This window comes from Mastomys coucha, unplaced genomic scaffold (genome assembly GCF_008632895.1).
Source record: "Mastomys coucha isolate ucsf_1 unplaced genomic scaffold, UCSF_Mcou_1 pScaffold20, whole genome shotgun sequence".
In the NCBI taxonomy this organism is placed as follows: domain Eukaryota; kingdom Metazoa; phylum Chordata; class Mammalia; order Rodentia; family Muridae; genus Mastomys; species Mastomys coucha.
In genome coordinates, this window is record NW_022196903.1 from 36,534,986 (window position 1) to 36,559,765 (window position 24,780).

General features: G+C 42.9%; 2 gene segments (V, D, J or C); one reads left to right on the forward strand and one right to left on the reverse strand.

The window, feature by feature from the left end:
• The first annotated feature begins 10,702 nt into the window (after positions 1-10,702).
• Positions 10,703-16,423, forward strand: LOC116098797. The segment is given in 5 exon segments: positions 10,703-10,922; positions 14,804-15,181; positions 15,689-15,706; positions 15,841-15,947; positions 16,230-16,423. Coding segments are annotated over 5 exon segments (657 nt in total).
• A 3,061-nt stretch (positions 16,424-19,484) lies between these two features.
• The window catches only part of LOC116098067, a 7,060-nt gene continuing 1,764 nt past the window's right edge, over positions 19,485-24,780 (reverse strand). Inside the window, 1 exon segment of the V gene segment in view lies at positions 19,485-19,677. Within this exon segment, the coding sequence occupies positions 19,666-19,677 (12 nt within the window).

Genomic DNA, 24,780 nt, shown 5'->3' on the forward strand with positions numbered 1-24,780 from the left:
AAAAAAAAAAAAAAAAAAAAAAAAAGCATTTATAGCTTCACAGTTGTTTTCTATAAGATTGTTTTACTATGTTTGTATTCATATTAGCAACAAATATACTAAGGCCTTTATTTCACTGCAGAGTTCCAGGAAAACAGTCTCTAATGACCCAGGTTTCTCAAATTGCTGGTAGGCGTGATTTCGATGACGTTTATCCTTTGTGTGTCATTGTGAAAACTTTTCCCTACACTTAAGCACCATTTTCATTTCTCTTTCTTTGAAACATCTGGCATTTGCCTCTTTTTTTTTTTTTTTTGAGCTATTGTATTATCTTATTGATTACTAGCTCTGATGGTGAGAAATGAAAATGTTTTCTCATGTTTTTAGTTAGCTTTTGATTCTGTTTCTTTCTTTTTTAATTTAAATGTGACAAAATTAGATAGTTGTCTGTCTTTTGATCATCTTGGTCTTAAGTCACCACTTGACAGGCAATAATATGAAGCATCACTAGGAAAGATACCCAAAGCATGCAAAGGCAGGTTAAATTTTGAAATAAGATTGTCCGTTTTTGAGAAGAATAAGTTCCAAAGAACAGCCCTAGTTGTCCTGAAACTCCATCTATAGATCAGACTAGACTCAAACTCACAAATCTGCCTGCTTCTGCTTCCACAGTGCTAGGATGTATGTATGTGCCTCCACCCTCAAGCAGATTCATCTTGAAATAGGAAAATTAAAATATCTACTAATGCATTGAAAAGACTTCAGAGAAAACAACCATGTACCTATGATCACATGACCTTGTGATTATATTAGAATGATTTCCAAACTGTGTCTCTACCCAGCCTCCATGGGGACTTGTCCTTAACTCCTTTTACCTAGCAAGATGTGTAATAATATGGTAACATATGTGGTTAAGCCACTTCATTTCATGCCCATTGTTAGAAATGTGGTGCATTCTTCACCATCATTCTAAGAAGTCCAGAACCTAAGTTAGCCCCTTGAGAAGGGTCAAATTTGTCACACACAGAGCCTCTCAGTACCACAGAATCTTGATCATGGGAAAAGATATAACCTCTGAGTTATGCACAGCCTTAGAGCAAGGGCAAAGTCAGGCTAGACTGGGGGCTGTTACTTCTTCATAGGGTGGGTTCCCTTATACGACAAAAACTTGATAAGGGCGGTTACAAGAGAGCATCCAGCCCCTTCAGCAAAGATCATTTCAATGACACCCAGCTCCAAGAACAAAGAACATTCAAAAGAAGAACAGGGGGTAAGGAGGAAACCCCTGCATTAGCTACCCCTGCATTAGCTCGTGTCTTACTACCGCCTTGCACAATGATGGTGATGTCACCTGCCTTATCTTCAACTCCCCTCAGAGGAGCAGCTTATCATCTGGTGGTTGCTTCCAGCCCTCAAGGCGTAGACCTATGGGAGGGTCCTTTTTGTATAAAGCTGTAACATTGTGGGGACAGGGGGCCACGGTGATACAATTCTATGGGAAACCTTTACAAAAACCTTTCTGTCTGCCCCCAAGGCCCACAGTCCTCTACTCTCCTCCTGGGTCCAGAATGCTTCCACTTCACCTCTGCAGCCTGCTAGGCCAAGATTGTGGAGAAGAATGGGGCCTTACCAGAGCAGAAGCCTCCTATGCAGAACAAACACAAGCATAAGAAGAATGGCCTAGTGGCCCCAGAGGCAAAGGATGCAGGGAGACCCTTTTCTGCCAACTCCCATAAAACAGATCACCATTAATGGAATGGCGAGCCAGAGATGAACAGTTCTACAGTTTGATTTTGCTTTGTTTCGTTTGGTTTGGTTTGGTTTGGTTTTTGAAAAAAGTCATAAAGATCTCAGCTCTTGATGAATATCATCATAGGTCCTGGAAAACTGTTCTCTGACAAGCTACTTCACTTTGATGGACCTCCAGAGAGGGACAATATATATGGGGAATTCTTCACATAAGAGATGTAAGTTCCACTGGTTGGAATCTACCATGTTCTACATTGGCACAAATCAAATATCAAAATGTTCTTTTGTGCAATACCTGTGATGCACACAAAACTATCATTCCTCCTATGGTCCTCTAGACACTAGCTGGGAAGAGCCTCTCTTCACACCTTAAGATTATTTTCCTCCTCACCCTATGGCACTGTGCAAACACAGAAGTCTTCTTTGGTAAAGGAACCAGACTCACAGTTGTAGGTAAGATATCTTTCAGGTAACTTTCCAGGTCTGGTTTGGACAAAGCACATCCTCTGTGTCCATATTAGAGTATCTGTATTCTGATGTGCAAACTATGACTACACCTTCGGCTCAGGGACCAGGCTTTTGGTAATAGGTAAGGCCTGAGGGTCTTTGGGTGTGGGATTAAAAGTGTAATACTGTCCTGGGAATCAGAGGAAGGATCCAGCTCATGACTCCCTCCTGAAGGAGAGGCTATCTCATGCCTGAGACTATGTTCTAAAGAGGCTAAATCCACAAAGGTGGTCTGAAATGAGAAGGGCTCACAGAGAGTGAGGAGGTTTTGAAGTGGACCTGGGAGGCTGTGTTCTGGAAATACGCTCTATTTTGGAGAAGGAAGCCGGCTCATTGTTGTAGGTAAGTTAGGGCCAAGTGGCTAGGTACCAGATGAAGTTTCTCTCTGAGGTGCCCAGGTTGCAGTGTACTTCTATCAGAAAGAACTAAATTCCTCTGCTCGTGCATGTGTGAAGGGATGAATGCCCACAGGCTGGCTATGTGAAGCCTGGGCACCCTGTTTAATGCAGCCAAGCTCAACTGGGAGTCAGCCTCATGTACTGTTCATAGTCCTGTGTTTTGGCCCTGCCATACAGGCAGAAGACGGGCTTTGAGAAGGAAGATATATGGACCATTAGGAAAACTAATTGCCAATTATATTAGTTAATACGGCATATTTGTCTGTCCTTCTACTCCCCAGAGATAAAATCTTCCTCAAGAATGAGGGAAGCTAGCTGTCAGGCTGGCACAGGGAGGAGGGACAGAAAGCATGAGGAAGTTTTACCATCAGGTTTTAATGTTGTGTTTCTAACGAAAGATTATTTTTCGGTCATGGAACCAAGCTGTCTGTTCTGGGTATGTAAAAGATTTCTTTCTTGGGAGGGTATGTTGTAAGCCTGCAGGTGTGGGGAAACTCCTCAGAGAAGGTAAGGACTGCAAACGCAGCCTGGGTTGTGGTTCAGAGAAGAATAAAGGATGATGAATGTTTCTGAGCCCCTGGGGATTCTGTGTAGAGTCCTGCCTCAAGGAAGGGCCCCATCAGCTCCTTGGGAGTTTATCACCATCTCATGTTTTACTGTGTAACAACCAGGCCCAGTACTTTGGAGAGGGGACTCGACTCTCTGTTCTAGGTAAGCTATGGGACCAAAGTGGTGGGACCATTGTCCCTTGGCCCTGGAGTGTCTGTAACCCCAGAGCTGGAAGGGGCTGGGAAATTTAGTTATTCCTTTACTTGTTAGGTTCTAAAATAGTCCTCTGCCTCCTTATGAGGAGATGAATCAGCAACTGTTTCTTTTCCTCTGAGTCTGCAGTCTATAAGTCTAGGAGTCGTCTAGAAGTCTTGCCTTCCTCCCAGGGTCATCCTACATTTTTGTTTGCATGGATGTCCTCCTTCTGAGTCCCTTCTTCCTGTACTTCTCCTGTGACATGTCTCATGGCATTTCTGGAGTCTGGAATTTTTCCTGCAGGCAGAGAGGCAGTCATCCAGATCTCAGGGACCAAAGACTAGCTCTCTAGCTTTGGAACCACTGGTAGGTTTTACCAAGGCCACTTGCAGCTGTGTTCCTATAATTCGCCCCTCCACTTTGCGGCTGGCACCCGTCTCACTGTGACAGGTATGGGGGCTCCATTTCGGACTGGAGGGATTTTGCCTGCATTGGTCTGGGAAAGGAACTTAGGTATAAGATAAGACAAGGTTGTCCCTTCCCATCTGGAACCCTGTACTTTTCTACCTACCCCAGAGCCTGGTAGCTTGCTCTTCTCTGGATTTGTTTTCTCTCTCTGGTCACAGAATGCCTTGCTTCTGGGCTGTGAGTTTTCTTGCTCTTCTTTTTATTATTTGGACAACTGTCATCTGTGCCTTCTGAGCAGATGCATTACTTTGTTTTTCCTCTATAGCCTCATCTCCACTCTTTCCATTCTCCTTCCCCTTCTGCCTTGTTGAATTGGTTTCGTACATAAGAGCTCTGTCTGCTAATTTAAAATATTGACACTGACCTCCGGTGCAGACTTCTGCTCCCTCCTTCATCTTCTGCCTTCTTTCTGTCTCCATCCATTTCTGAGGACACATGTCTGTCTTCCTTGTGTGGTAGAAAGGGCTGGATGGCAGAGGGAACCAGGTCTGGTGGTGTCAGGGGTGACCTGGGGACTAATCCTGAACAAAGGCATATGTCAGTCATAGTATCACAGGAACTCTAGCTGCCTACGGGAGTTGGGAGTATATTATATTCGGTGGATATCTCGGTGTTAGAAGTGATAAACTTATAACAAGAGAATGACATATTAGCAGCAAAATATGTATAAAGACAAGAAAATAAATATACTGAGAGTCCGGGTCTGTCTTGGGATAATAAGCTAATGAAAGACTAACATATGCATATCATGCTTTGGAGGAAGCAGAAAAGCTAACAGGTATGGCGAGTGGGTAGGGAAAGCATGAGGTCTAGGAGAAATAGGAAAAAAGTAGAAGAATGGGATGCCTTGGTCTTCCCAGGACTGGTAGCTTCCATAGATATTGTCTTGTAGCCAGGATCCACGCCATGGAAATTACTGAGCACTGGTTTTAAAAGTACTGGGGATCAAAGAGGGGGAAATGCATGGAGAAATATTTTAAAAAAATAATGCTTTAAGCTATCCCAGACTCTCTAAGACACGCAAAACAAAACAAAACAAAACAAAAAACAACATCAACGAAGGACTACTTTATGTTTAAAATCATTGGTTTTGTTTGATTTTTACTTTGGAAAACTTCATAAGTAAGTATTGAGTATCAAGTCTACATCTTTCCTATTTTTCCCTCCTTTCTCTTCCCAAATTCTCTTAAAGGATTCAAAGTTTACCTCATGTGACTACACTTATTTCTATTTTTGATTATTCTCTCAAGCTACTGTTAGTCTTTTTCTAAACTCATTTCTCAATTTCCCTGACAAGTCTTCAACTTCAGACAGAGAAGAAAGATTTTGTGTTGTCCTTTTTCTTCATGAGACTCTTACTTCTAGGTCAGAACAGAGCCAAAGAGGGAGAAAATGAAATTCTACATCAAGGGAGGATGCTTGCAGGATGTGTGTGGATTTTGCATCTCTCATGTCTTCAGAGGGGGCCATTCATTTCAATAATCCTGGAAGTGTTTTTTTCTGTCCCCTCTTCTGAGCATGTGAATGGGTCCAGGCTTTTCCAGTGGAGCCACATTTCCAGACCCACTTCTGAAATGACTCTTGTGCTTTATAATTTGTTTATAGGAATCTTTCACTGTATTAAAGAATACAATGTTTAGTTGTAAACTAGAATTCTGAAACTTTTCAGGGGGGCTTGCTGAGCACTGAAAAAAACAAGAGTTCAGCCTATGAATAATATCTTCCACAGGATTGCAGTTTTCCTATGCAAGCCACCACAGCTCTCTCACACCTCAGTGTAGGAGTGAATGTGGAACATCAGATAGGCTATCAGCCAGAGACAAGCTGGAACCTCAAAGCAAGTTGAGTGCAGTGGGGGAGGAGGTTGTATTGAGTAAGGTATTCAGAAACTCAGAGATGTCTCTGAATTTTGTGTGGGAGGTGTCTCTTTTAGGAAATGAAAGTTTATACTATGCAGAATTACTCAAACACATTGATATATCCACCTTACCCCAGAAAGTAAAATAGTAATAAGGGGGAAATTATCTTAGTTCTTAGGATCATGACATTAATATGACACTTTTTTGTCTTAAATTCAATCTCACTCAAAGCCACTGTTTCAAATAGCCATGCATGCATTCTGGTTTCAAGAGAAAAAACAATGGGTATATTCTTTTTAACCGATGGTCAACATCTAAGTACATGAGTCATTACAAGAATGTCCAACTCCTCTGGTGGTGCACACCTTTAATCCCAGCACTTGGGAGGCAGAGGCAGGCGGATTTCTGAGTTTGAGGCCAGCCTGGTCTACAGAGTGAGTTCTAGGACAGCCAGGGCTATACAGTCAAACCCTGTCGAGAGAGAGAGAAAAAAAAAAGAATGTCCAAAAAAATCAGGGTACCATTCCACCATAGAAAAGTGAGGGCAGAGAGTATACAAAGCATATACTTACATATGAACAATTCATAAAAAAGAGGGAATGTTGCAGGAGACCAGGAACAGAGTTGGACAAGGACAGAAAACAAGCAGAACCTGCTTTATAATGACCATTTCCAGGCCTCTTTTACAAGTTAAAGCCAGGTACAGACAGCTGTCAGACCTGTTCTCTTCATTTTTCAGAGGATCTGAGAAATGTGACTCCACCCAAGGTCTCCCTGTTTGAGCCATCAGAAGCAGAGATTGCAGACAAACAAAAGGCTACCCTCGTGTGCTTGGCCAGAGGCTTCTTCCCTGACCACGTGGAGCTGAGCTGGTGGGTGAATGGGAAGGAGACCCACAGTGGGGTCAGCACGGACCCTCAGGCCTACAAGGAGAGCAATAACATCAGCTACTGCCTGAGCAGCCGCCTGAGAGTTTCTGCTACCTTCTGGCACAATCCTCGCAACCACTTCCGCTGCCAAGTGCAGTTCTATGGGCTTACAGAGGAAGACACCTGGCTAGAGGCCTCACCCAAACCTGTCACACAGAACATTAGTGCAGAGGCCTGGGGCCGAGCAGGTAAGCGGGATCTGGGGAGCTGGTTAGAAGAATGAGCATCAGTAGTGCCAAAGAAAAAATGGAAAGATGCAGGTGAAAAGCCAGGAAGTCTAGATATAGCAAAAAATAAATAAATAAATAAAATAAAGTGGAACCAAACGAAAGTCTACCAAGAAGATAAACTAGGCAACTATGTTTAATTCTAACTCTAGAACCTAATTCTGGCAACCTTACAGGTAGGGTCTCCATTCCATGCCACTTGTGCAGCTCAGCATCTGAATCATTATTTTTGGTGCCTAAGCCATAGGTTTCAAGAACAATTGATACAACAGAAGAGAAATGGTTCTGGAGCCTCCTGGGTAGGGGAAGGGTAAACTGAGCCTGTCAGACTATACTAGCTCCTAGGTTGACTTAATTTTCAATCTTCTTAATAAAAAGAGGTTTCATCCATTTTTCTCTCTCTCTATTCTTTCAGATTGTGGGATTACCTCAGGTAAGTGAGTTGACCCTCTCTTCACCTCTCATGATTATGACTGTAGAACTGGCTACATGCCCAAAGGTACTTACCTGCTCTCCTTTTCTGTCAACAGCATCATATCAACAAGGGGTCTTGTCTGCTACCATCCTTTATGAGATCCTGCTAGGAAAAGCCACCCTGTATGCTGTGCTTGTCAGTACACTGGTGGTGATGGCTATGGTAAGGAACAGGCAGGTGGACCTTATGGGGAGGTTACATATGGAACACAAACACTTACATCCAGGAGCTTAAGGCTCTTCCAGAACTAGAGGGAAGTAGTAGAGAGAGCTCTGCTACCATGGCATAAAAAAAACAAGAAGAAACTTCACAGAACTGCAGTGAATGAGCTATAGAGAGGATAGGCTGTGATAACTCAAAAGCCCAAGGTTAATTTTGTAGCTCTATCATTTGTCTGAACAATGGGCCTTCATACATTCTCTCAAGCCACACTATGTAAGGCCTTTGGTAAACCTAAAGTGATTCTCATCTGCAGGTCAAAAGAAAAAGTTCCTGAAGCCAGACATGAAGGTGGATCCAAGAGCTGACAACTTTGTGCTAATACAGATTTTCTTCTTCCAGCACTTATGAAGAGCTATTTTCATTTGTCTGTGCATCCCAAAGTCTGCCTACTAGTCATGTATACCTGCACTTGTATGTCTGAAATCCTTGTGACCTGGGAAATGTCTAGCACACTTACAATCAAACCAATAAACATGTTCTAGGATGGCCTGACTCTTCTCTGGTGTGTGTAGATATCTTTGTTTCTTGTCTGTCTCCAAACTCGTTGATGATTCATAAAAGAAGAGATATTCAAGAAAACAATGGCCACATTGGGAAAAAAAGTAAGGGCCCCACCCTCAAACTAACTAACTGAAGACGATGATTAAATTTGAAAGGTAGTGATAGTAACTAAAAATGCTCAAAAGAGAAAGACAGAGGGGCTGAGTACTGGAAATCTCTTACCTTCAAAAACAAACAAGCAAAACAAACAAAAAGTTAGTGCTCTAGGGAACAGCAACTACAACTTACACAAATGTATCCACCTGCAAATTGTCATATCCCTGTGGCTAACAAGGCTTGGTTCCCTGTGTGTCACCAATCTCCCTTTCCGCCTTTCGCTGAACACATGTGTTCGCTTACCAAGCAGCTTTCCTAGATGATCACACATGACAACGCACTGACTTGGAAAGTTATATTAAGATGGAAGATGTGTCTTTCATTTAAGATACAAATCCGTTGATAAATTACTCCCCAGTGAAATGGATGAGTGTAAGCAACATCCCACAGGTGTGCCTAGAAGTACAGAAAATACAGCTTTCTACACTCAAGGGCAAGCCCTATTTCTCCGTCAAGAAAGCCTGCATATCTCTTGAGTTCTCATTGCAGCCATGGGGGTGCAGTTACCATCCTTAAGATGACATACTTAATGATTCATTTTACCTCATAGTCCCCCATACTTTTTTCCTTTTATCCTCCTCCTGCCATTCTGCATGTTCTCCTCCTGCCTGCTCCATCTGGAGTAGCATGGGACCCTTCTTTCATCAGTAATCCTTACTTCATTTTAAGGACTTGGATTCATTATCTTCCTGGAGCCTTCTCTAGCGTGTTTTTGCCCAGTCCTTCCTTCTTACTAAGACTAGGTCAAGAACATCCTGAACTGTTTAGCTCCTTGTAAAGACCTCCCTTGTAACATTTATCATACTCAATGGAAACTGTTTCTTAACTGGCACCTCCCATGGTAACTGGTGGCTCCCCAATAACTAAGATGTAACTTCCAATAGTACCCTGGAATACTGCATGGTGTTTTGCTTCAGGGTAGACACTTAGTGGTAATTTTTCTAATAAACTTGTGAATGGTGAGGGAAATGAAAGTGACCCAGTTTTATAAGCAGTCATTTCAGTGAGGCCTTCCCCTTGCTTGCATATGACTTCAGAGTTTAATCTATGAAAAAATACATATATAGCAACATACAGACAGACACGCTTACATGTACATTCATATCACTCACTCACTGAACACATATCACGGTAATGCATTACCTCTCACCAGTAACAGAACAGAGGTAACTAAACCGCAGTTTTCAAGAAAACAATCTGTCCATATAGGGACTAAGTCACAGAAAAAAAAAAGAGCAGAAATAAAGGCCAGCACTTTGAAATAGTTGAGTAAACTGTTCACAAAACTGTACTCAGCAGTTAGATAATCAGAGGAGGGCATGAAATCATACAGATTCTTTAAAAAAAAAAAAAATGTGCACTTTGTGCACTCAGGAGACTGCTCATGCTCACCAGAAGCAGGAGAAAAAGCACACACAACACGGCTGGATGCTTTGGAGTTTAGCCATTTACCTGGGAACATGAAGAGTCAGAGACCAAAATAATCAAAGTTAAGGCTGAGAAACTATATCAGCACATGCCTCTCTGAGAATGGACTCATTTCCTTGCAACCAGCTTAGAACTAACAAATATAGCCTGATGCATATCCCACTACATACTATGGACTAAATAAACAAGAAAGCTGAACATGGTCCAGTAAGCAACAGGAATGATGATAATTTCTGAGACATGTGTCTCTATGTTCTAAGTTGCATCAACTGCTCTGTGGAGTCTCAAGTTAGGGGCCTTACCACTTCACTCCTCCCACCCATCTCTCTATAAATGCCCGTCTAAGCAGGAGAGCACTGTGTGTCAAAGAGGGGAAACCCAGTGACATAGATGTTCTCTCAGAGTGAGAATAGAACAGGGGCTCCCTGCCCCGATCAACAATGCCACCATCAGCCCCAAGAACATCTTCAAGCTCCTCCCCTCTTTAGATTTACCCAGCTTGAGACTTTTCCCAGCCTCTCTCACTCAGACAAACCTCTCTGCCACCTGGTCTCCCTGCCCCTGCCCAGGCACTGGGGTAGGGCACCTGCGGGGAAGAAACTTTTTTGTATCAGGGTGTAACATTGTGGGGACTGGGGGGGGCACAATGATTCAACTGGAAGAGGTGCTTTTACAAAAAGCTCTACCCCCTAGAACACCAACTCTCCATCCAAGAAATGCATTTAACATGTGAGGAGGAGTCTGTGTGAGTGAACTCACAAGGTCTTATAATGTCTTTACATCTCCTTGCCCTAGAAAGCTTCCCATGAGTGTGAAAGCCTATCCAAGGAAATGAGATCACCGTTCAACCCTTATCATGGGGCTTATCATCAGCAAAGTATCTGTACATGCATGGTAAATTAAAAACTTATTTAAAAAGTATTAAGTAAGTAAATAGACCCTTTATGGGAAAGAAGTTATGCGTCCTTTTTCATCAGAGGCTACCCAGACACCTGCAGGAAGCCTTCAGATTTCAAATTCACTTTGACAGTCCCTGAGAGAATTAGATGGATATTGGTTCCCAAGCCAAAATTTATATTGAAATATAAATTCAATTTGAAATGGGCCTCATGCAAGGTCAAGATTGCATTACCAGTTCTAGAGGTAGATGGAGAATGTGAGTAACCCCGGGTCTATGCTAAGGAAGGGGAAGAAAGAGGAAGAATTCTTGGCAGCCCTTTTGCTGCTGTGTTCCTATGCTGAACAGTTCTTCGGACCAGGGACACGACTCACTGTCCTAGGTAAGAAGGCAGAGGCCACACAGGTGGGAGAGAAAGTAGGACAGTCAGCCACAAAGATCCCTGGAGCAGAAACCCACAACAGAGTGGATATCTGACTATCCAAGTCCCTGTATCAGGAAAGAGGAGGTTTGTGCCACTGTCCCCAGGACTGTGCAAACACCGGGCAGCTGTACTTTGGTGAAGGCTCAAAGCTGACAGTGCTGGGTAAGCAGACAGCTGGGGGTACCGTGGGAGTAAGATGTTCAGAGCAGGACAGCTACTCAATGTCCTCTGGGTCTGAGATGACCTGCCAGGGCAGAAGGATTTCTGGAATGGATGCTGGGAACAGTGAAGCACTCATGGTTGGTGGGGATCTGAGTTGGGGTTGGGACAGCAGGAGCGGACAGCACTGGGTTTTTGTCCTGAGCCTGGAGGCTGTGGGTGCAAACACGCAGTATTTTGGCTCAGGAACCAGACTGACCGTTCTTGGTAAGTTGGGAGCTCGTGGTGAAGGGGAGGGAGCATTTCCTTGCCGGATTCCCAGGTTAAGGATAGCCAGGGCCAGTTTTTGTCCTGTGCCAATAGGCTGTGAGTCAAAACACCTTGTATTTCGGTGCAGGCACCCGACTGTCGGTGCTAGGTAAGCTGGGGTATGGTTTTTGTGTTGGGTTCTGGGGCTGTGAACCAAGAGACCCAGTACTTTGGGCCAGGCACTCGGCTCCTCGTGTTAGGTGAGCTGGGGCCCCACGCGCGTGCATTCTCAGCGGGATTGGGCTACAGTTGGCGCGGGTCCCTTGGCTTGGTTTCTCCTGGGAGTCACAGGGTTGTGCAGCCTTTGCCCTGACATTCAGCATTGGCAGCCGATTGAACATCCTATGTGAGCTTCTTGGCAACTGCAGCGGCGAGTTCTGGGGCTGCAGACGTCTTTGTCCTGGGTTCCCAAGCCCTGCCGCTGGAGAGGGAGGCTAAGTAGCCGGGAGATTGTCCTTAAACGGGGAGATTCCGCCCTGAGTCCCGCGGTTTGTGTGTGGGGTTGAGCCTCTGTGCTCCTATGAGCAGTATTTCGGTCCCGGCACCAGGCTTACGGTTTTAGGTAAGATTCACATCTCTCTCTCTCCCTTCCCAATTCCTGGGTCCCTGGAGGAGTTTGGAGTAGACTGGGGTTAGGGCTCTCCAGGCACTCCGTAGTAGGAGACAGCTCTCAACTTCACCATTTCTGGGAAAGTTGGATGAGACAGGGGATTGGGAGCCAAGCATTGCTCTCGCAAGCCAGAACAAGGTAGGTTTCTTTCTCTTTCTCTTTTCTCTGAGGTATGCATGCACTGGGTGGGCGGTGGAGAAAAAGGATTGATCGAGACTCTGGAAGCAAACTGGTTTTGAAAATAAATATCAGGCTCAAAGAACTAAAGGGAAGATAAACGCGGGGAGGTTCTCAGAAGTGGTGCCAGGAAATCTATAAAGTTCCCACTAGCAAAAGTGCGAGAGGGTCTTTTGAAAGAAGCAGAATGTGTAAAGCGAGAAACCAAGGACAGACAAACATAAACTAAAACAGAATAATCAAATTCCATCCACTGTTTTTCCCTTTAAATTTGAGATCCCTTGAAACAGGGATGGAGACCCAGTATCAACACATTCTCCCAACTGATTGGCCCCAAGGCAGGGTGAACTTAGTCACTGGGGTCTGTTAATTCTCAGGTTACTCGCCTGAATCCTGACCTAAAATCTTCACTGTTCATACCATGTAATCCAGGCTAGACAGACAGGCTATATCATAAAGGGGGTTCATTGACCAAAGGCATACATTAAAGTACTAACATTTAGCTTGGGAAAAATGCTTGAAAAACCTTGGGATCCTAGTATTAGAATAGACTTTAAATAGCACTCGGCAGTGAGGGTCAAAATTATAGAAGAGAAATAATTCACAGCCTGGATATGTGAACCTGTATTATTTGGTAACCATAGCAACAGTGGACATCATTTGTGGTTGGAACATTAAATTGGATCCAAGGGAACTCAGCCATGTTAAATTGTGTCTAAAGGAAATGTTGGGTCCCTGTAGGCATGTGGGATAAAGAAAAGAGCCAGACTTTACAGCCAGATGAGGCTGAGTTCCAGTCCTGGCTCTTTGATGATAAGGTAAGCTTAGGTAAGTTAATGTGTGAACCAGTTCTATGGATACAGATAGTGAGGTAGTTTGAAAAGAGGAAGAAGAATTTTACAATTTTACTCACAGCTAGTGCAGTCCTCAAGCAAATCACATCCCAGCAGCAGCTTACTGAAGCACAATTCACTTTCATAGGCAATTCTACCTCCCAAGAATCCTCAGGGACTCACACACATGGATACTCAGCTGCCCCCAGTCTCCCTACTGAATTATACAAGTAGTACTTCAGGGTGTAGTAAGGATCTGCTTCTATTTGTCTTGACAACGTTGTTGATGAACACAGTAGAAAACAACATGCCTGACTCAGGCAAGTGTTTGATTTTCACAATGGGGACTAAATGATTGCTGAGTGAGAGGGTCAGAGAAGTGCATCCCACAGTTTCCATGGAAAGCTGGGAGAATCTCAAAGCCCATATCTCTGGGACAGACTGAGACTGGACAGACCAAAAGTAGAGTAGATAGAGTCAAGTACCACAGCCTGAAAAGTACTAGGTACATTGAAAATGATGCACTGGGTGAAGGAGACTGAGCAGAGGATGAATGTGCTAGGCCCACATCTACACTCCCAACACTGAGACTTAAACAAGAGCAGTGCCATGAATGTGAGGCCAACCTGAGCTACACAATGAGTTCTAAGCCAGTTTGGAATATAGAGAATTCTAGGCCATTATGAACTGCAGATTAAGACACCCCCCCCAAAAAAAAAAGAAAGAAAGAAGGAAAGAAGAGAAAAGAAAGATGTAAAGACTCCTACTAAAGGAAACAGAACTCCAGCATGGTGGCTGAAGAGTTTGAAGCCAAGCAGTAAGCCTGTGATCTTATGTAAGAACTGTGCAGGTTGGATACCTTTGCTTCAAGCCCAAGAATAAAGCAATATCCATAGAAATATAAGAAATAGTCAAAATAAAGTTTCTCCATTTTCCAGAAGGTCATAGGTTGCTAACACAAAATATATGTATCTCTTTATCTTCAGCAAATCACTTGGAAGCAAAGAATAGACAGAAAGGCGCAAAGAACTGGGGATATTTAGTGGCAGAGAAGTTGATAGGCTTATTTCACACACCACAAAACTCAGTAAAACTTATATCCTCGTGAATCCACTGTAGACCAGGATGTCTACACATGCATGAGTGAAAATAGGCCATCTATGGTAGTCTGAGGAAAGCTTTCTCATGCCAAATGTTTATCTCAACCTTAATTACCCTTTAATCTTGGCCCCTTAGCTTCAATACAGATAACTTGGCTGTGGCAAGATCTTCTAAATCCTGATATCTCTTCTGGAATCAGTGTTGCACATTTCACTTTGCAAGCAGAAAAGACATTGATGCAGAGACATTAAAGAGACTCTCTCATGGTCACACAGGCACAGAAGGTCATTGTTCAGATTCAGATTCTGTAGTTCGGATTTCTGTGGCAGGCTCCAACTAAATATCTGTTAAATATAATAAGAAATAAACTTCTCATGATTGAGGAGGATTAAAACTATGCAAATAGAGGACATTGTGCAGAACATTGAACCAGATCATTTATGGTATCTCCTTATGAGAATGGATGAATACAAATGACAAGCAAGGCAAAAGATTAATGCCATAGAGAAATGGTATAGTGATTCCAAAGCCAACAGGACCTATTTGCTTTTTCAGAAACTCTTTCAGCCCTGAGCCTTTCCAGACACAATTTCTATCTGAACCATACAGTTATCAGCAAAATGCTAATTCCACCTCTCTTCATTTTTCAGAGGATCTGAGAAATGTGACTCCACCCAAGGTCTCCCTGTTTGAGCCATCAGAAGCAGAGATTGCAGACAAACAAAAGGCTACCCTCGTGTGCTTGGCCAGAGGCTTCTTCCCTGACCACGTGGAGCTGAGCTGGTGGGTGAATGGGAAGAAGACCCACAGTGGGGTCAGCACAGACCCTCAGGCCTACAAGGAGAGCAATAACATCAGCTACTGCCTGAGCAGCCGCCTGAGAGTTTCTGCTACCTTCTGGCACAATCCTCGCAACCACTTCCGCTGCCAAGTGCAGTTCTATGGGCTTACAGAGGAAGACACCTGGCTAGAGGCCTCACCCAAACCTGTCACACAGAACATTAGTGCAGAGGCCTGGGGCCGAGCAGGTAAGCGGGACCTGGAGAGCTGATAAGGAAACTAAACAGCACTAGTATTTCAAAACTATGAAACAGTCCATGTAGAAGTGAAGAGTAGACCCAGGAAAAAGCCAGAGTGAGGGACAGATGATCAGGCTCATGGTGTCAGAAAACCATAGCATATGCTTCCTCCCAAGGAGTATGTAAACTCAATGGGGCAGCTCAGGCCAATTAGCTTCCCAGTTCTTTAGTCTCTCTGAGCTGTGCTTATGAGTTCTCTCACAACCTCCCTCATAGCCTAGCATCTCTCAGCCCCATCCCTGATGCTAGATTTTTAAGGTCACTGTGATGGTGTCTTACACTTGTCCTGTACCATCAGAAAGACAGTGTTAGGACTATCATAGGAGAGTGCTTACACCATCTGACATGCAGGTGTCTGTGGCCTTTACATTCAGCATTAAACTTTGTTGTTGTGTGTTCAATATCCCCAAGAAATGGCTTTCTTTTACCCAATTTTCTCCCTCTCCTTTCTTTCAGACTGTGGAATCACCTCAGGTGAGTAATCCTTCCAACTTTCTCTAAGACTTGGATTTGAAAACAGGACACAAAAATCCCACAGACACAAGGGTCGGGGCTGCCCAGAGGAACCTGCTCACAAACACCTACTAACTCTCCTTTCTTGTCAACAGCATCCTATCATCAGGGGGTTTTGTCTGCCACCATCCTTTATGAGATCCTACTGGGGAAGGCCACCTTATATGCCGTGCTGGTCAGTGCTCTGGTGCTGATGGCCATGGTAAGAACGGTAGGATGAACAAATGGTTGGAGGTATAGACGTCAGTGTATGGATGTAAGGGGATCTCAGAGGAAGATCCAGCCCTGATATCCTGTCATTTCAAAAAAGACCATAAGGGACACAGTACAAAGCAATAATGTAGGAATGCCTACGCTTGTACTCCTGGAGGATGAGGAGAACCAAGGAGCTCTCTTCAAGATCACACTTGAGAATCTCCTTTTTGTAATCCCCTCCCTTTGCTCCATGGATTCTGGAGATCTAACAATGTCTTCCCTTTCTCAGGTCAAGAAAAAAAATTCCTGAGGCAAACTTTGATGCATCCTGAACTGTTCTTCACCCTGGCCATAGATTTTTCCTGCACTTTAATTCCTATTCCTAAGGACTTGTCTCTTCTTCCTCCATGGATATCCATCCTTCCTCATTGACCACTTGACTCTGAAACAGGCTCAATCAATAAAAATATTGAGTTTAGCCCAGTTGTGTCTCAGCAGTTTCTTTGGACTCCTGTGGTTACTGACATTCCTACTGGTCTAAAAAGGCAAACAGAATGGCTAGTCTGCTTTCTTGCCAAAAATTCTTCTTCCCCCTGTGTACTTTAGATCCTCCAGTGAGTCATTTGTCTGAAGGACAATGACCAGGCTCTGGAACACCAGCAGGATAAAGACAGAAGAAGAAAAATTACCACTAACAATGACTCCACCCAGTATAGAGCAGACGCTAGGCAGACCTATGGATTACAGCACCTGCTTACTTCTCAATTACAGAGTCTAGTTCTTTTTGTTTCATCTTTGGATTTTATTTGTATCTCTCTTCAATATCTCTGGCTTATCTTGTTTGAAAGCTTTACCTTAAGATCTGTTTAACTCTCCAGGTCTAGCCTGGGGTCTCTGAGAAGCAATAAAAGTAGAAAACTGATAATATGAAGTATAGAAACAGTAGACTCCCCGGGACTCTGTCTCTCATGGGCCAGGCTCTAGGTGGGGGTCAAGAAGAGATTAAGTAAGGTATTACCCATGAAGTGCCACCCTTCCAATGTGTAAATCTCCCTGTCAGCTTTAGCCAAGACCATCCCGGACTGAGGATGTTAGGTATAGCTCCTCAGACAGAGACAGTTTCCTTGGAAGGGTAACTATGAGGTTTAATCATTACAATAGAATATAGTACGTTGACAAAAATTAGGGATAGATGACATAGATGAGCCAGAGGGGCTATGCCAAAGTTAGTTGTTAGTATTTGAATGAGAAGCAAGTTCTGAAGGCAAAGAAAGGAGAGGACAATGAATTAGTCCCTTGCTGAGAGGCTGCTTCCTGTCTCTGGGGCTTAGACTGGCCTGTGGCACATGAACCTATCAAAAAAAAATAGTGTTATAGGCAAATTATTTCCCTATTTCATGGCTGTAGAAACTGCAGTTTCTATAACCATTGAAACTTCAGTATATTTTTCCAAAGATAATGATTCTAGAAGCTTCTCCCAACCAGTAACCATGATGATATACTTGTTCATGGTGTCTCAGTGACTCTGCAACAGTTACTCAGGGTCCCACAAGCTCTGGGAAAGGACTTGCAGAAAGAACCACACTGAGGTCTCCTTAGTTTCACAGAGTGTCAGTTTCCCAGGGTTGCTAACAAAATGTGTATAAGATTTACAAAAAGTGAGGCTGAGTGGCTTAGGGCAGTAGAAATAAATTATCTTCTAATTCTGGAGGCCCCAAATTCAAAATCATCCCATCAGCAGCAGGTCAGTGCTCTCTGACAGTACAAGGAAGGATCCTTTCTTGTTCCTCTTCCTTCCCATGTCTCTTAGCATTACTGGCCTTGTATGAGTTCCTCTCTCATCTCCACCTTGACCTTCACATGATGCTCTTCCCCATGTTTCTCTGTGTACATGTCCCTCTCCTTTCTTTCATCAAGACATGGATCACTGGGTTTGAGGCTCACTTAAAATCCTGAACAATTCCATTTTGAGTCCTTAACCAATGGCATCCTCAAAGACCTTTTTCCCAAATAAAAGCCGCCTTCAGAGGTTCTGGGTAGTCATGATTCTAGAGGTATTCCTTGAAAGAGACTGAGTGTTTAGGAAGTAAAGTTACAGGGCTACAGAGTTGGCGCTTTCAAAGTCCAGAAAGGATGAGCTTCATGTCAGGGTCTGTCTAAGAGGTCATCACTTTCCAGTACATCTGTAAGTGGTAGCTTTCTACATACCTCAAATTGCACTATAGTTTTGGGTTTTGTTTTTGTTTTTAATGGTCATTATCTTTGTTGCTGTTTTTGTTTTGATTTTATATTTATATATAAAACATATAACAAGGGATGGGTTTTAGGCCCTACATGTGCATTCACAAAAAGATGTTTTCCATTCCCTAGACCTGTGGAGATAATGACACACATGTGGTGTTTCTATTCTCATATGGGATGGGAAGATAAGTACATGAGAGGAGTAAGCAAATGCTTTACAGAAAGTGTGGGTGCTGTGTGGACTAGAGAGGATGCATTTGGGAGGGGTTTTAGAGAACAGGGTGTGAATAAACAGATCTGTAAAGGGCTAAGCACCCTTAGCACTAAACTGGTGTGTAGGTGGGGTGAGGATAGCCCCATGTGGGAGATAATTGGGTCTGAAGGCTTGGTGACTGTTCTTTTTTGGGTGCGGAAAGCAAGCACATTTAAAAATGGGACGCTGTGGGATGAAACCTATCAGGTCCTGACTGATACTCTGTTGTTTGCCAACAGGTCAAGTGTTTGGAAGACACAAGGCCAGAAGTAGTTTATTCTCTCAGTTCAGGGGCCATAACAGAGATGAAGTTACAAATTCTACCTCACCCCATCCAACACTATGCACGGCTGAGGGCCCAGGTCTCTCTCCCAGTATAACTGCCATGGCCTTGTCTGCCCCAGATAACAATTTGCAACACTCATAGCACTCAGAAGTTGAGCTCTCCTGCCTCTGTCTTTCTCTAGAATCAAAGTGGTTCCTTTTAGACCGATCTAAGAGTCCTTTCCATCCCCCTCAGTGTAAGCTAGGCAAAACTGCTAAGGTAGGGGAGTTTATAATCTTTGCTGTAGGATCCAAGACAAGTGAGTGGAAAGAAGATACTGAAGAGTTGTGATCTGGGGACCCAGGGAGTGAATCTTGACTGTTCTGATAGGAACCAGAGCGCAGGGCATCTCAGGGTAGAGATTCTGAAACATCAGTTGAGTCCAGAGTTATTTTTGTGAATAGGAAACATTGAGGGATTCTTCATTGATCTGAAGAGTTCCACTTGTTCTGGACTCAGGTCTGATATAACTTGTTTATCAGTAAGGCAAGTAGAATGTAAGACAGGGTCCACAACAAACACTATAAGTGGCAACAATATTGAGGCAAAAGATGCTTATGGCTGAAGAGACTTACATAAAACACTCTCTGAAACAATTCCTGAAAGTTCCCAAATTCTTACAAGTGTTGTGAAACAAAGATACATTTTCATAGGTAGCAGCGGGAAACTGACTTAAAGCCACTATAGGTCTATCAGTTATGAAGGGTAAAGAAAATATCTGGAAGTCATGCAATAATGATCATTTATGTTAAGGAAGGCAAAAGGATTCTTGTGTGGATAGCACTGGAGTTGATTCCATTTGTCCAGAGGAATTTTCCTATTAGCACCAATGTTCATGGAGATCTTCCCACTACAGAACTCAATATTGGACTTTGTCGGCTTGAGGAAGGGAGGTGCTTCAGGAGTCTATAGGATCATCTAGAAGACAAAGGTTTAGTCTTTCTTTAAAAAGCAATTAGGAGAAAGGAGAAAAAGAGTTGATGTAGTTCTATGGATCTCTCATTTCTTGTTTTGAGCCATTTCACCATCATTTTTTGTAATGCCCCAAGGAGAACTGTGTGATTCGTGGTCTTATTTGACCTATTTGAGTGTTTCATGAAGTCACTCTGACTAGGGATAGTTGTGGAAGTGGAGGATTTGTTCTTTGGCTCTCCTGGTGAAGTTCTATATTAAAACACAAATACCAGTTATGTCTAGAAACAGAAGGGTGGCTAGAGCCCACAGGTCAGTTCTTAGCACACTTATGAAATTTGGACCCAAACACAAACATGTCACAGTGTTAGGTTGTTCATTTTCCTCTACCTCTGCAAGCCTTTCTCTTTGTGTATTTGTAGATCAAAAATTCATGGAGCTCTTTCTACTACAGTACTCAGTGTTGGGCTTTGAAACTTCATTTCCTAACAATTCCTACCACTCTGTCTCTCCTTAGCATTTATTATGACAGTGTTAGATACTACCTGAAACATCAGCTTTCATCAGGCAAGACATTCAGTTCACTAGTCCCAGCTACATATTTACCTTCCCTGTCTACAGGTAGTCTTTTCATCTCTTGTACCTGTTTCCTGAAGCAGGCTGCCTGGGGAGTGGCAGAGAGGATATCTCATAAAAGAGTAAACACTATCTGTTGGTCATCAAAGGGAGCTGAAAAGGGCCAACTATTGTGTCTGCTTCCAACATTTCATCAGGTTTTGGGGAAACTGATTTCAGCTCTCATCTGTGAATGTAAGAATGTCTTGATAGGGAAACCATGCCAAAAGCCCAGCCTTGTTATAATCATTGCTGATATAAGTGATTAGTTTGGAAACAGTGACATTGGGTCCAAGTTTGAGGAGTCCTTGCCAATTACAGCTCTACACATCCACTATACCATAGATTGGTCTTACTCACAAACCATCTACATGTTAAAGAACAAGAGCAGCATAGCATTGAATCCTCCTACTCTTCCAAAGTAGTTTTAACTGTCCCCAAAGAGTTCTCACTTTGTCTGAATAAGTCTTTCACCCACTGGGCAGCGCTATGAACATTTGCTGCCTATTTGAGTATCTATGATTTTTACCATGCATATCTTTCTCAGGTTATAATTCTGCTCCACTAAGAGAGCTTCAGAAGCTCTCTTAGAGCTTGTAATGACCATTACTTAAACCTACAAAGGAGAATAATCTTCACTTTAAGAACCATGACTGCAATAAACACAGACTTTAAAGTCAAAAAGTCTGGATTTGGGCTTCATTTCTATATTTTCCCAGCTATATGATTTAAGCAAGTGGCCACCAAAGACTCCGCCACCCCTTGTGTTCCAGCTCTATCAAGTGCTGTAATTTATGTTTACTTAAATATATTTTCTGGGCTCAACATTGCCAGTTTTCTCTCTCTTTTTTTTCCCTCAAATGCACAGTTCTGAACATTTCTTTCTCCTCGTGGATCAGTTACTTTCTTTTAAAAACATTTCCACTCACTCTTATCCTTCTATCATTCTGAAAGCACTGTATTCAGAAAGAACTCAACAGCAGGTGGGTTCTGACCTACATAGGGTAAAGAAGGAGTTAGATATACCCCTTGTTTTTGAAATCTTAGGTATCATTTGGGTGGGGCAACTTTTTAGCTGTATGTGTCTACATCCTGCCATTGACTCAGAGATCACTTGGGACTCAAAACTCTAGTTCTTTCACACATGGGCTGCATCTGAGCCATATACCTCCTCTGTGTGTGTAAATTGTTGCTTTTCTGTCTGTGAGGGTGTGTGGGAGACCAAAAAGTACTTCAATTCTCTCACATTTCTTTAGTCCATCTTCCAAACTTATCAAGCTTCTACAAGATTCTAATTCTGTAGTTCATTATATTTATCCCTCCATCCTCACACTCTCTCAGATGGGATCATCTCGCCTTATTTAATCTTATACAAGTGATTCACAAAATCACAGTAAAGATCTCAGTTTGATATGGAGCACATGTTCTCCAAACTTTGCCTGGAGTCCAGGATCTGCTAAAACTCAGAGAATCAGCTCTTCCCCCTCCTCTATCCCCAGCTGCAGAATGAATTTACCATCTCCACCTTTCCAGATCCCCTCAATTCCTGTGAACCAAGGTGCTCCATAAGGAGCCTCAGACCCTACTTAGAAGTTTGTTGATGAAAATTCTGCAGGCCATGTAGCACTGACAGGATGGTAAGTGGGAGAATCTAAGTCCTTCTCAGCTCCAGACATACACATTGTGCGACATGTCTTAAAAGGTATCTGACCTGCAAAGAGACAGTGCTGACCTTGAGTCCTATAGTTAACCAGGCACAGTGGGAACCCTAATACTTGTTTCCTTGACCTCTTCCAGCAAAGAGAGATAGGACCATGATAAGATAGACTTAAGAAGAACTGCTTTTCATCAAACATCAGCAAGTGAAGAGATGCATGCTGGGGACTTTTAGGTTCCTACAGACAATGGGGGAAGGAATGGAAGCATCTCACCCCAGTTCTGGCTGTTTATCTCTAAGTAACATCAGCACCAAGTAAGAACGGCCACCTGCCTGCCGTAGCTCCATATCGGGGAGTCACAACAGGATGTGGTTTGACATTTACCAGGTCCTACATCTGGGGTGCCTGTGAAAGCTCCCCCATCACCCACATTCTGAGCATTTTGGGAACCACACTTGCCACATCCTGTCTCCAAACCCTTCTCATGCAGTACTTTCCACCTCAGCCTCTAGCTATCACCGTGACAGTGAGAATGAGCAAGAGGGAAAGGGAGGGTCTCTAAAGGGGAATCCTTATATTTCATCTCAAGCCCCCCATCTAACCTATCTCACATCTGCTAGAAGTCACACAGGAAACAGAAGCCTGCAGTATGCACCATGAAGACAGGTGCAATAACTGCTCTGACATCATTAGGGGTCTTATGGCCCCCACATCACCCCTCTTCCTACTTCTCTTCCCACCTAACCCAACTCCAGTCAACGTGTCTTCACAAGTATTTTCCATTTCCTCTCAGTGTAATGAGAGCCCATTCATGTAATGAGTCACAGGAATAGAGTCTAAATAATAAGCTGAATGCAAGATGGATATTCTTTTGACATATGAACTGCTGTCTGTTCTGCATTCATTGGCTGGCTTTCACTGGGGTGTATCCTTTGTGAGTAGGGGCTGCTAAGTGAATGTGTTTTGTATTTCCTGACCCATGTGGGTAAGATGAGGGAAAAGTCTACACACAACACATGAAAGAATGGAAAGTCAGATCTCCAGAAACTCTCAAATAAGGAAGTGGGTAGTTACAAAATCCACAAGCCAGTCCTGCTCTAGAGCAGCAGTTCATTAACTTCCCATCACAGACTCAACTAAGTCCTATAATCTTGAAAAATCATATGAAGCAGCCCACCCTTAGTGTCAGCACCTTCCCAAGGCTGGGCTTTTTCCTCCCTCTAGAAGCAGTCAAGAGGCCCCAGTCAATCCCTTGATGCCTTAGATCCTTGAGGGGAGTTTCTCTGACTCCTATGGTCCTCACCAGTCGTATGTGAAAATCAGGCAATGATATATTTGGGAATAATTGTCTTAGCACATCGATAATGTCAAAAGTCAAAATTTGGCTCCCTGCAGGTCCCCTAGAAAAGGAGTCACATTTAACCAGGAAACATGACATTGATGTTGGCAGCAGCTAGTGCCTATGATTAGGATCTGCCAGCCTGAATGAAGTGCCTTCCTGTTTTCCCTAGTTATAGTGACTGAGGTTTTGGCCTTTGAGGACTATGGAAACAGTTATGGCAACAGGATCTTTGTGCATAAAGAGGCAGATAACTAAATGCAGGATAATGACTTGTTCTAGTGTGTATACATGGTTTTCAGGACTCTCCTTAAACAGCCTCTTCTTATCTACCGGTATGCTAGGTTAACCTCGGCCATCACTAGGATTTTGTTGTTGTTGTTGTTCATTTGCTGTTTCTAAGACTTTAAAGATACTGAGATCCCCGCGTTTCTATTCAAACAACCCTCTCGTTTGGAATGAAATTGGATAAATCTAGCTAAAATTATTTCTCCTTTTAAGGTAAGTTTTCTAAAACTTGTGGAGTCTCACAGGAATGAAATGTCAGTTCAAAGTTAGTCCCTTACACTGTCTGACTAGTGGCAACATGCATAATATTTCTCTTTGAAGACAGACCCTGAGGTGGCACAGAGTTCCAACAGGAATGTTCTATGATAAATTAAGAACAGACAGCACATGAGAAAATTGGCATGGGTTTGCCACAGAAGCATTGTCATGTTTGTGATGTATTTTCTGTTTAAATGTTCTAAAATGAGACAATTTGGAAGAGCTACAATCAAAGTACTTTGTAAGCTTCCAGAGAGGAAAAGGACACCTGCCAAAAATTAGACTTTGTAATAGTACTTGCAAAATATGATCTCATTTAGTATCTAAAAATCCACAGAGATAACATTTATTGGTGAAAAAAAATGAGATCAAAAAAATCTACATAACTGCCCTCGGGTCTTAGAAACTAGAAAATCTAGACTTGAAGCCAAATGTTTTACTTGTAGCTTTGTCTGGTACCATTTTTAATATACTTCATTATTTTGATCTTTATGATGGTTCTCTGCTACTTTACACCTAGGTTATCCTTCAAGTGTAATAGAGACCTTTGGACATTGTCGAGTATGTTGTTGGTCACTCAGTATCAATTTTTAATTTTTTTCTGTACATTAATTAAATGAGATTGAAAATAAAGATACATCAGAATCACTCTAGATAAATAAGTGTATGATGCCAGGAACAGAGGATTTTAAGATTTCTTGCGCCCTCTTGTGGAGGAAAAGAGGCACTAGGGAAAAATTCCCTTTTACAAACATGGTCTAGGGAGAAGTAAGGGTTAAAGAAATCTCAGTTGCCAAGGTAACCAGGACATCTCTTTGCAACCATTCATATCAGTCTTTTCCTCTTTTTCATTTCCATCCTAGTCACTATTCCCTTTTAACCTTTCTGTCATACACACTTCTCCTCTTTACCCTCAGTCTCCTGTGTTTCTTATGCTGCCATCTATGGTCT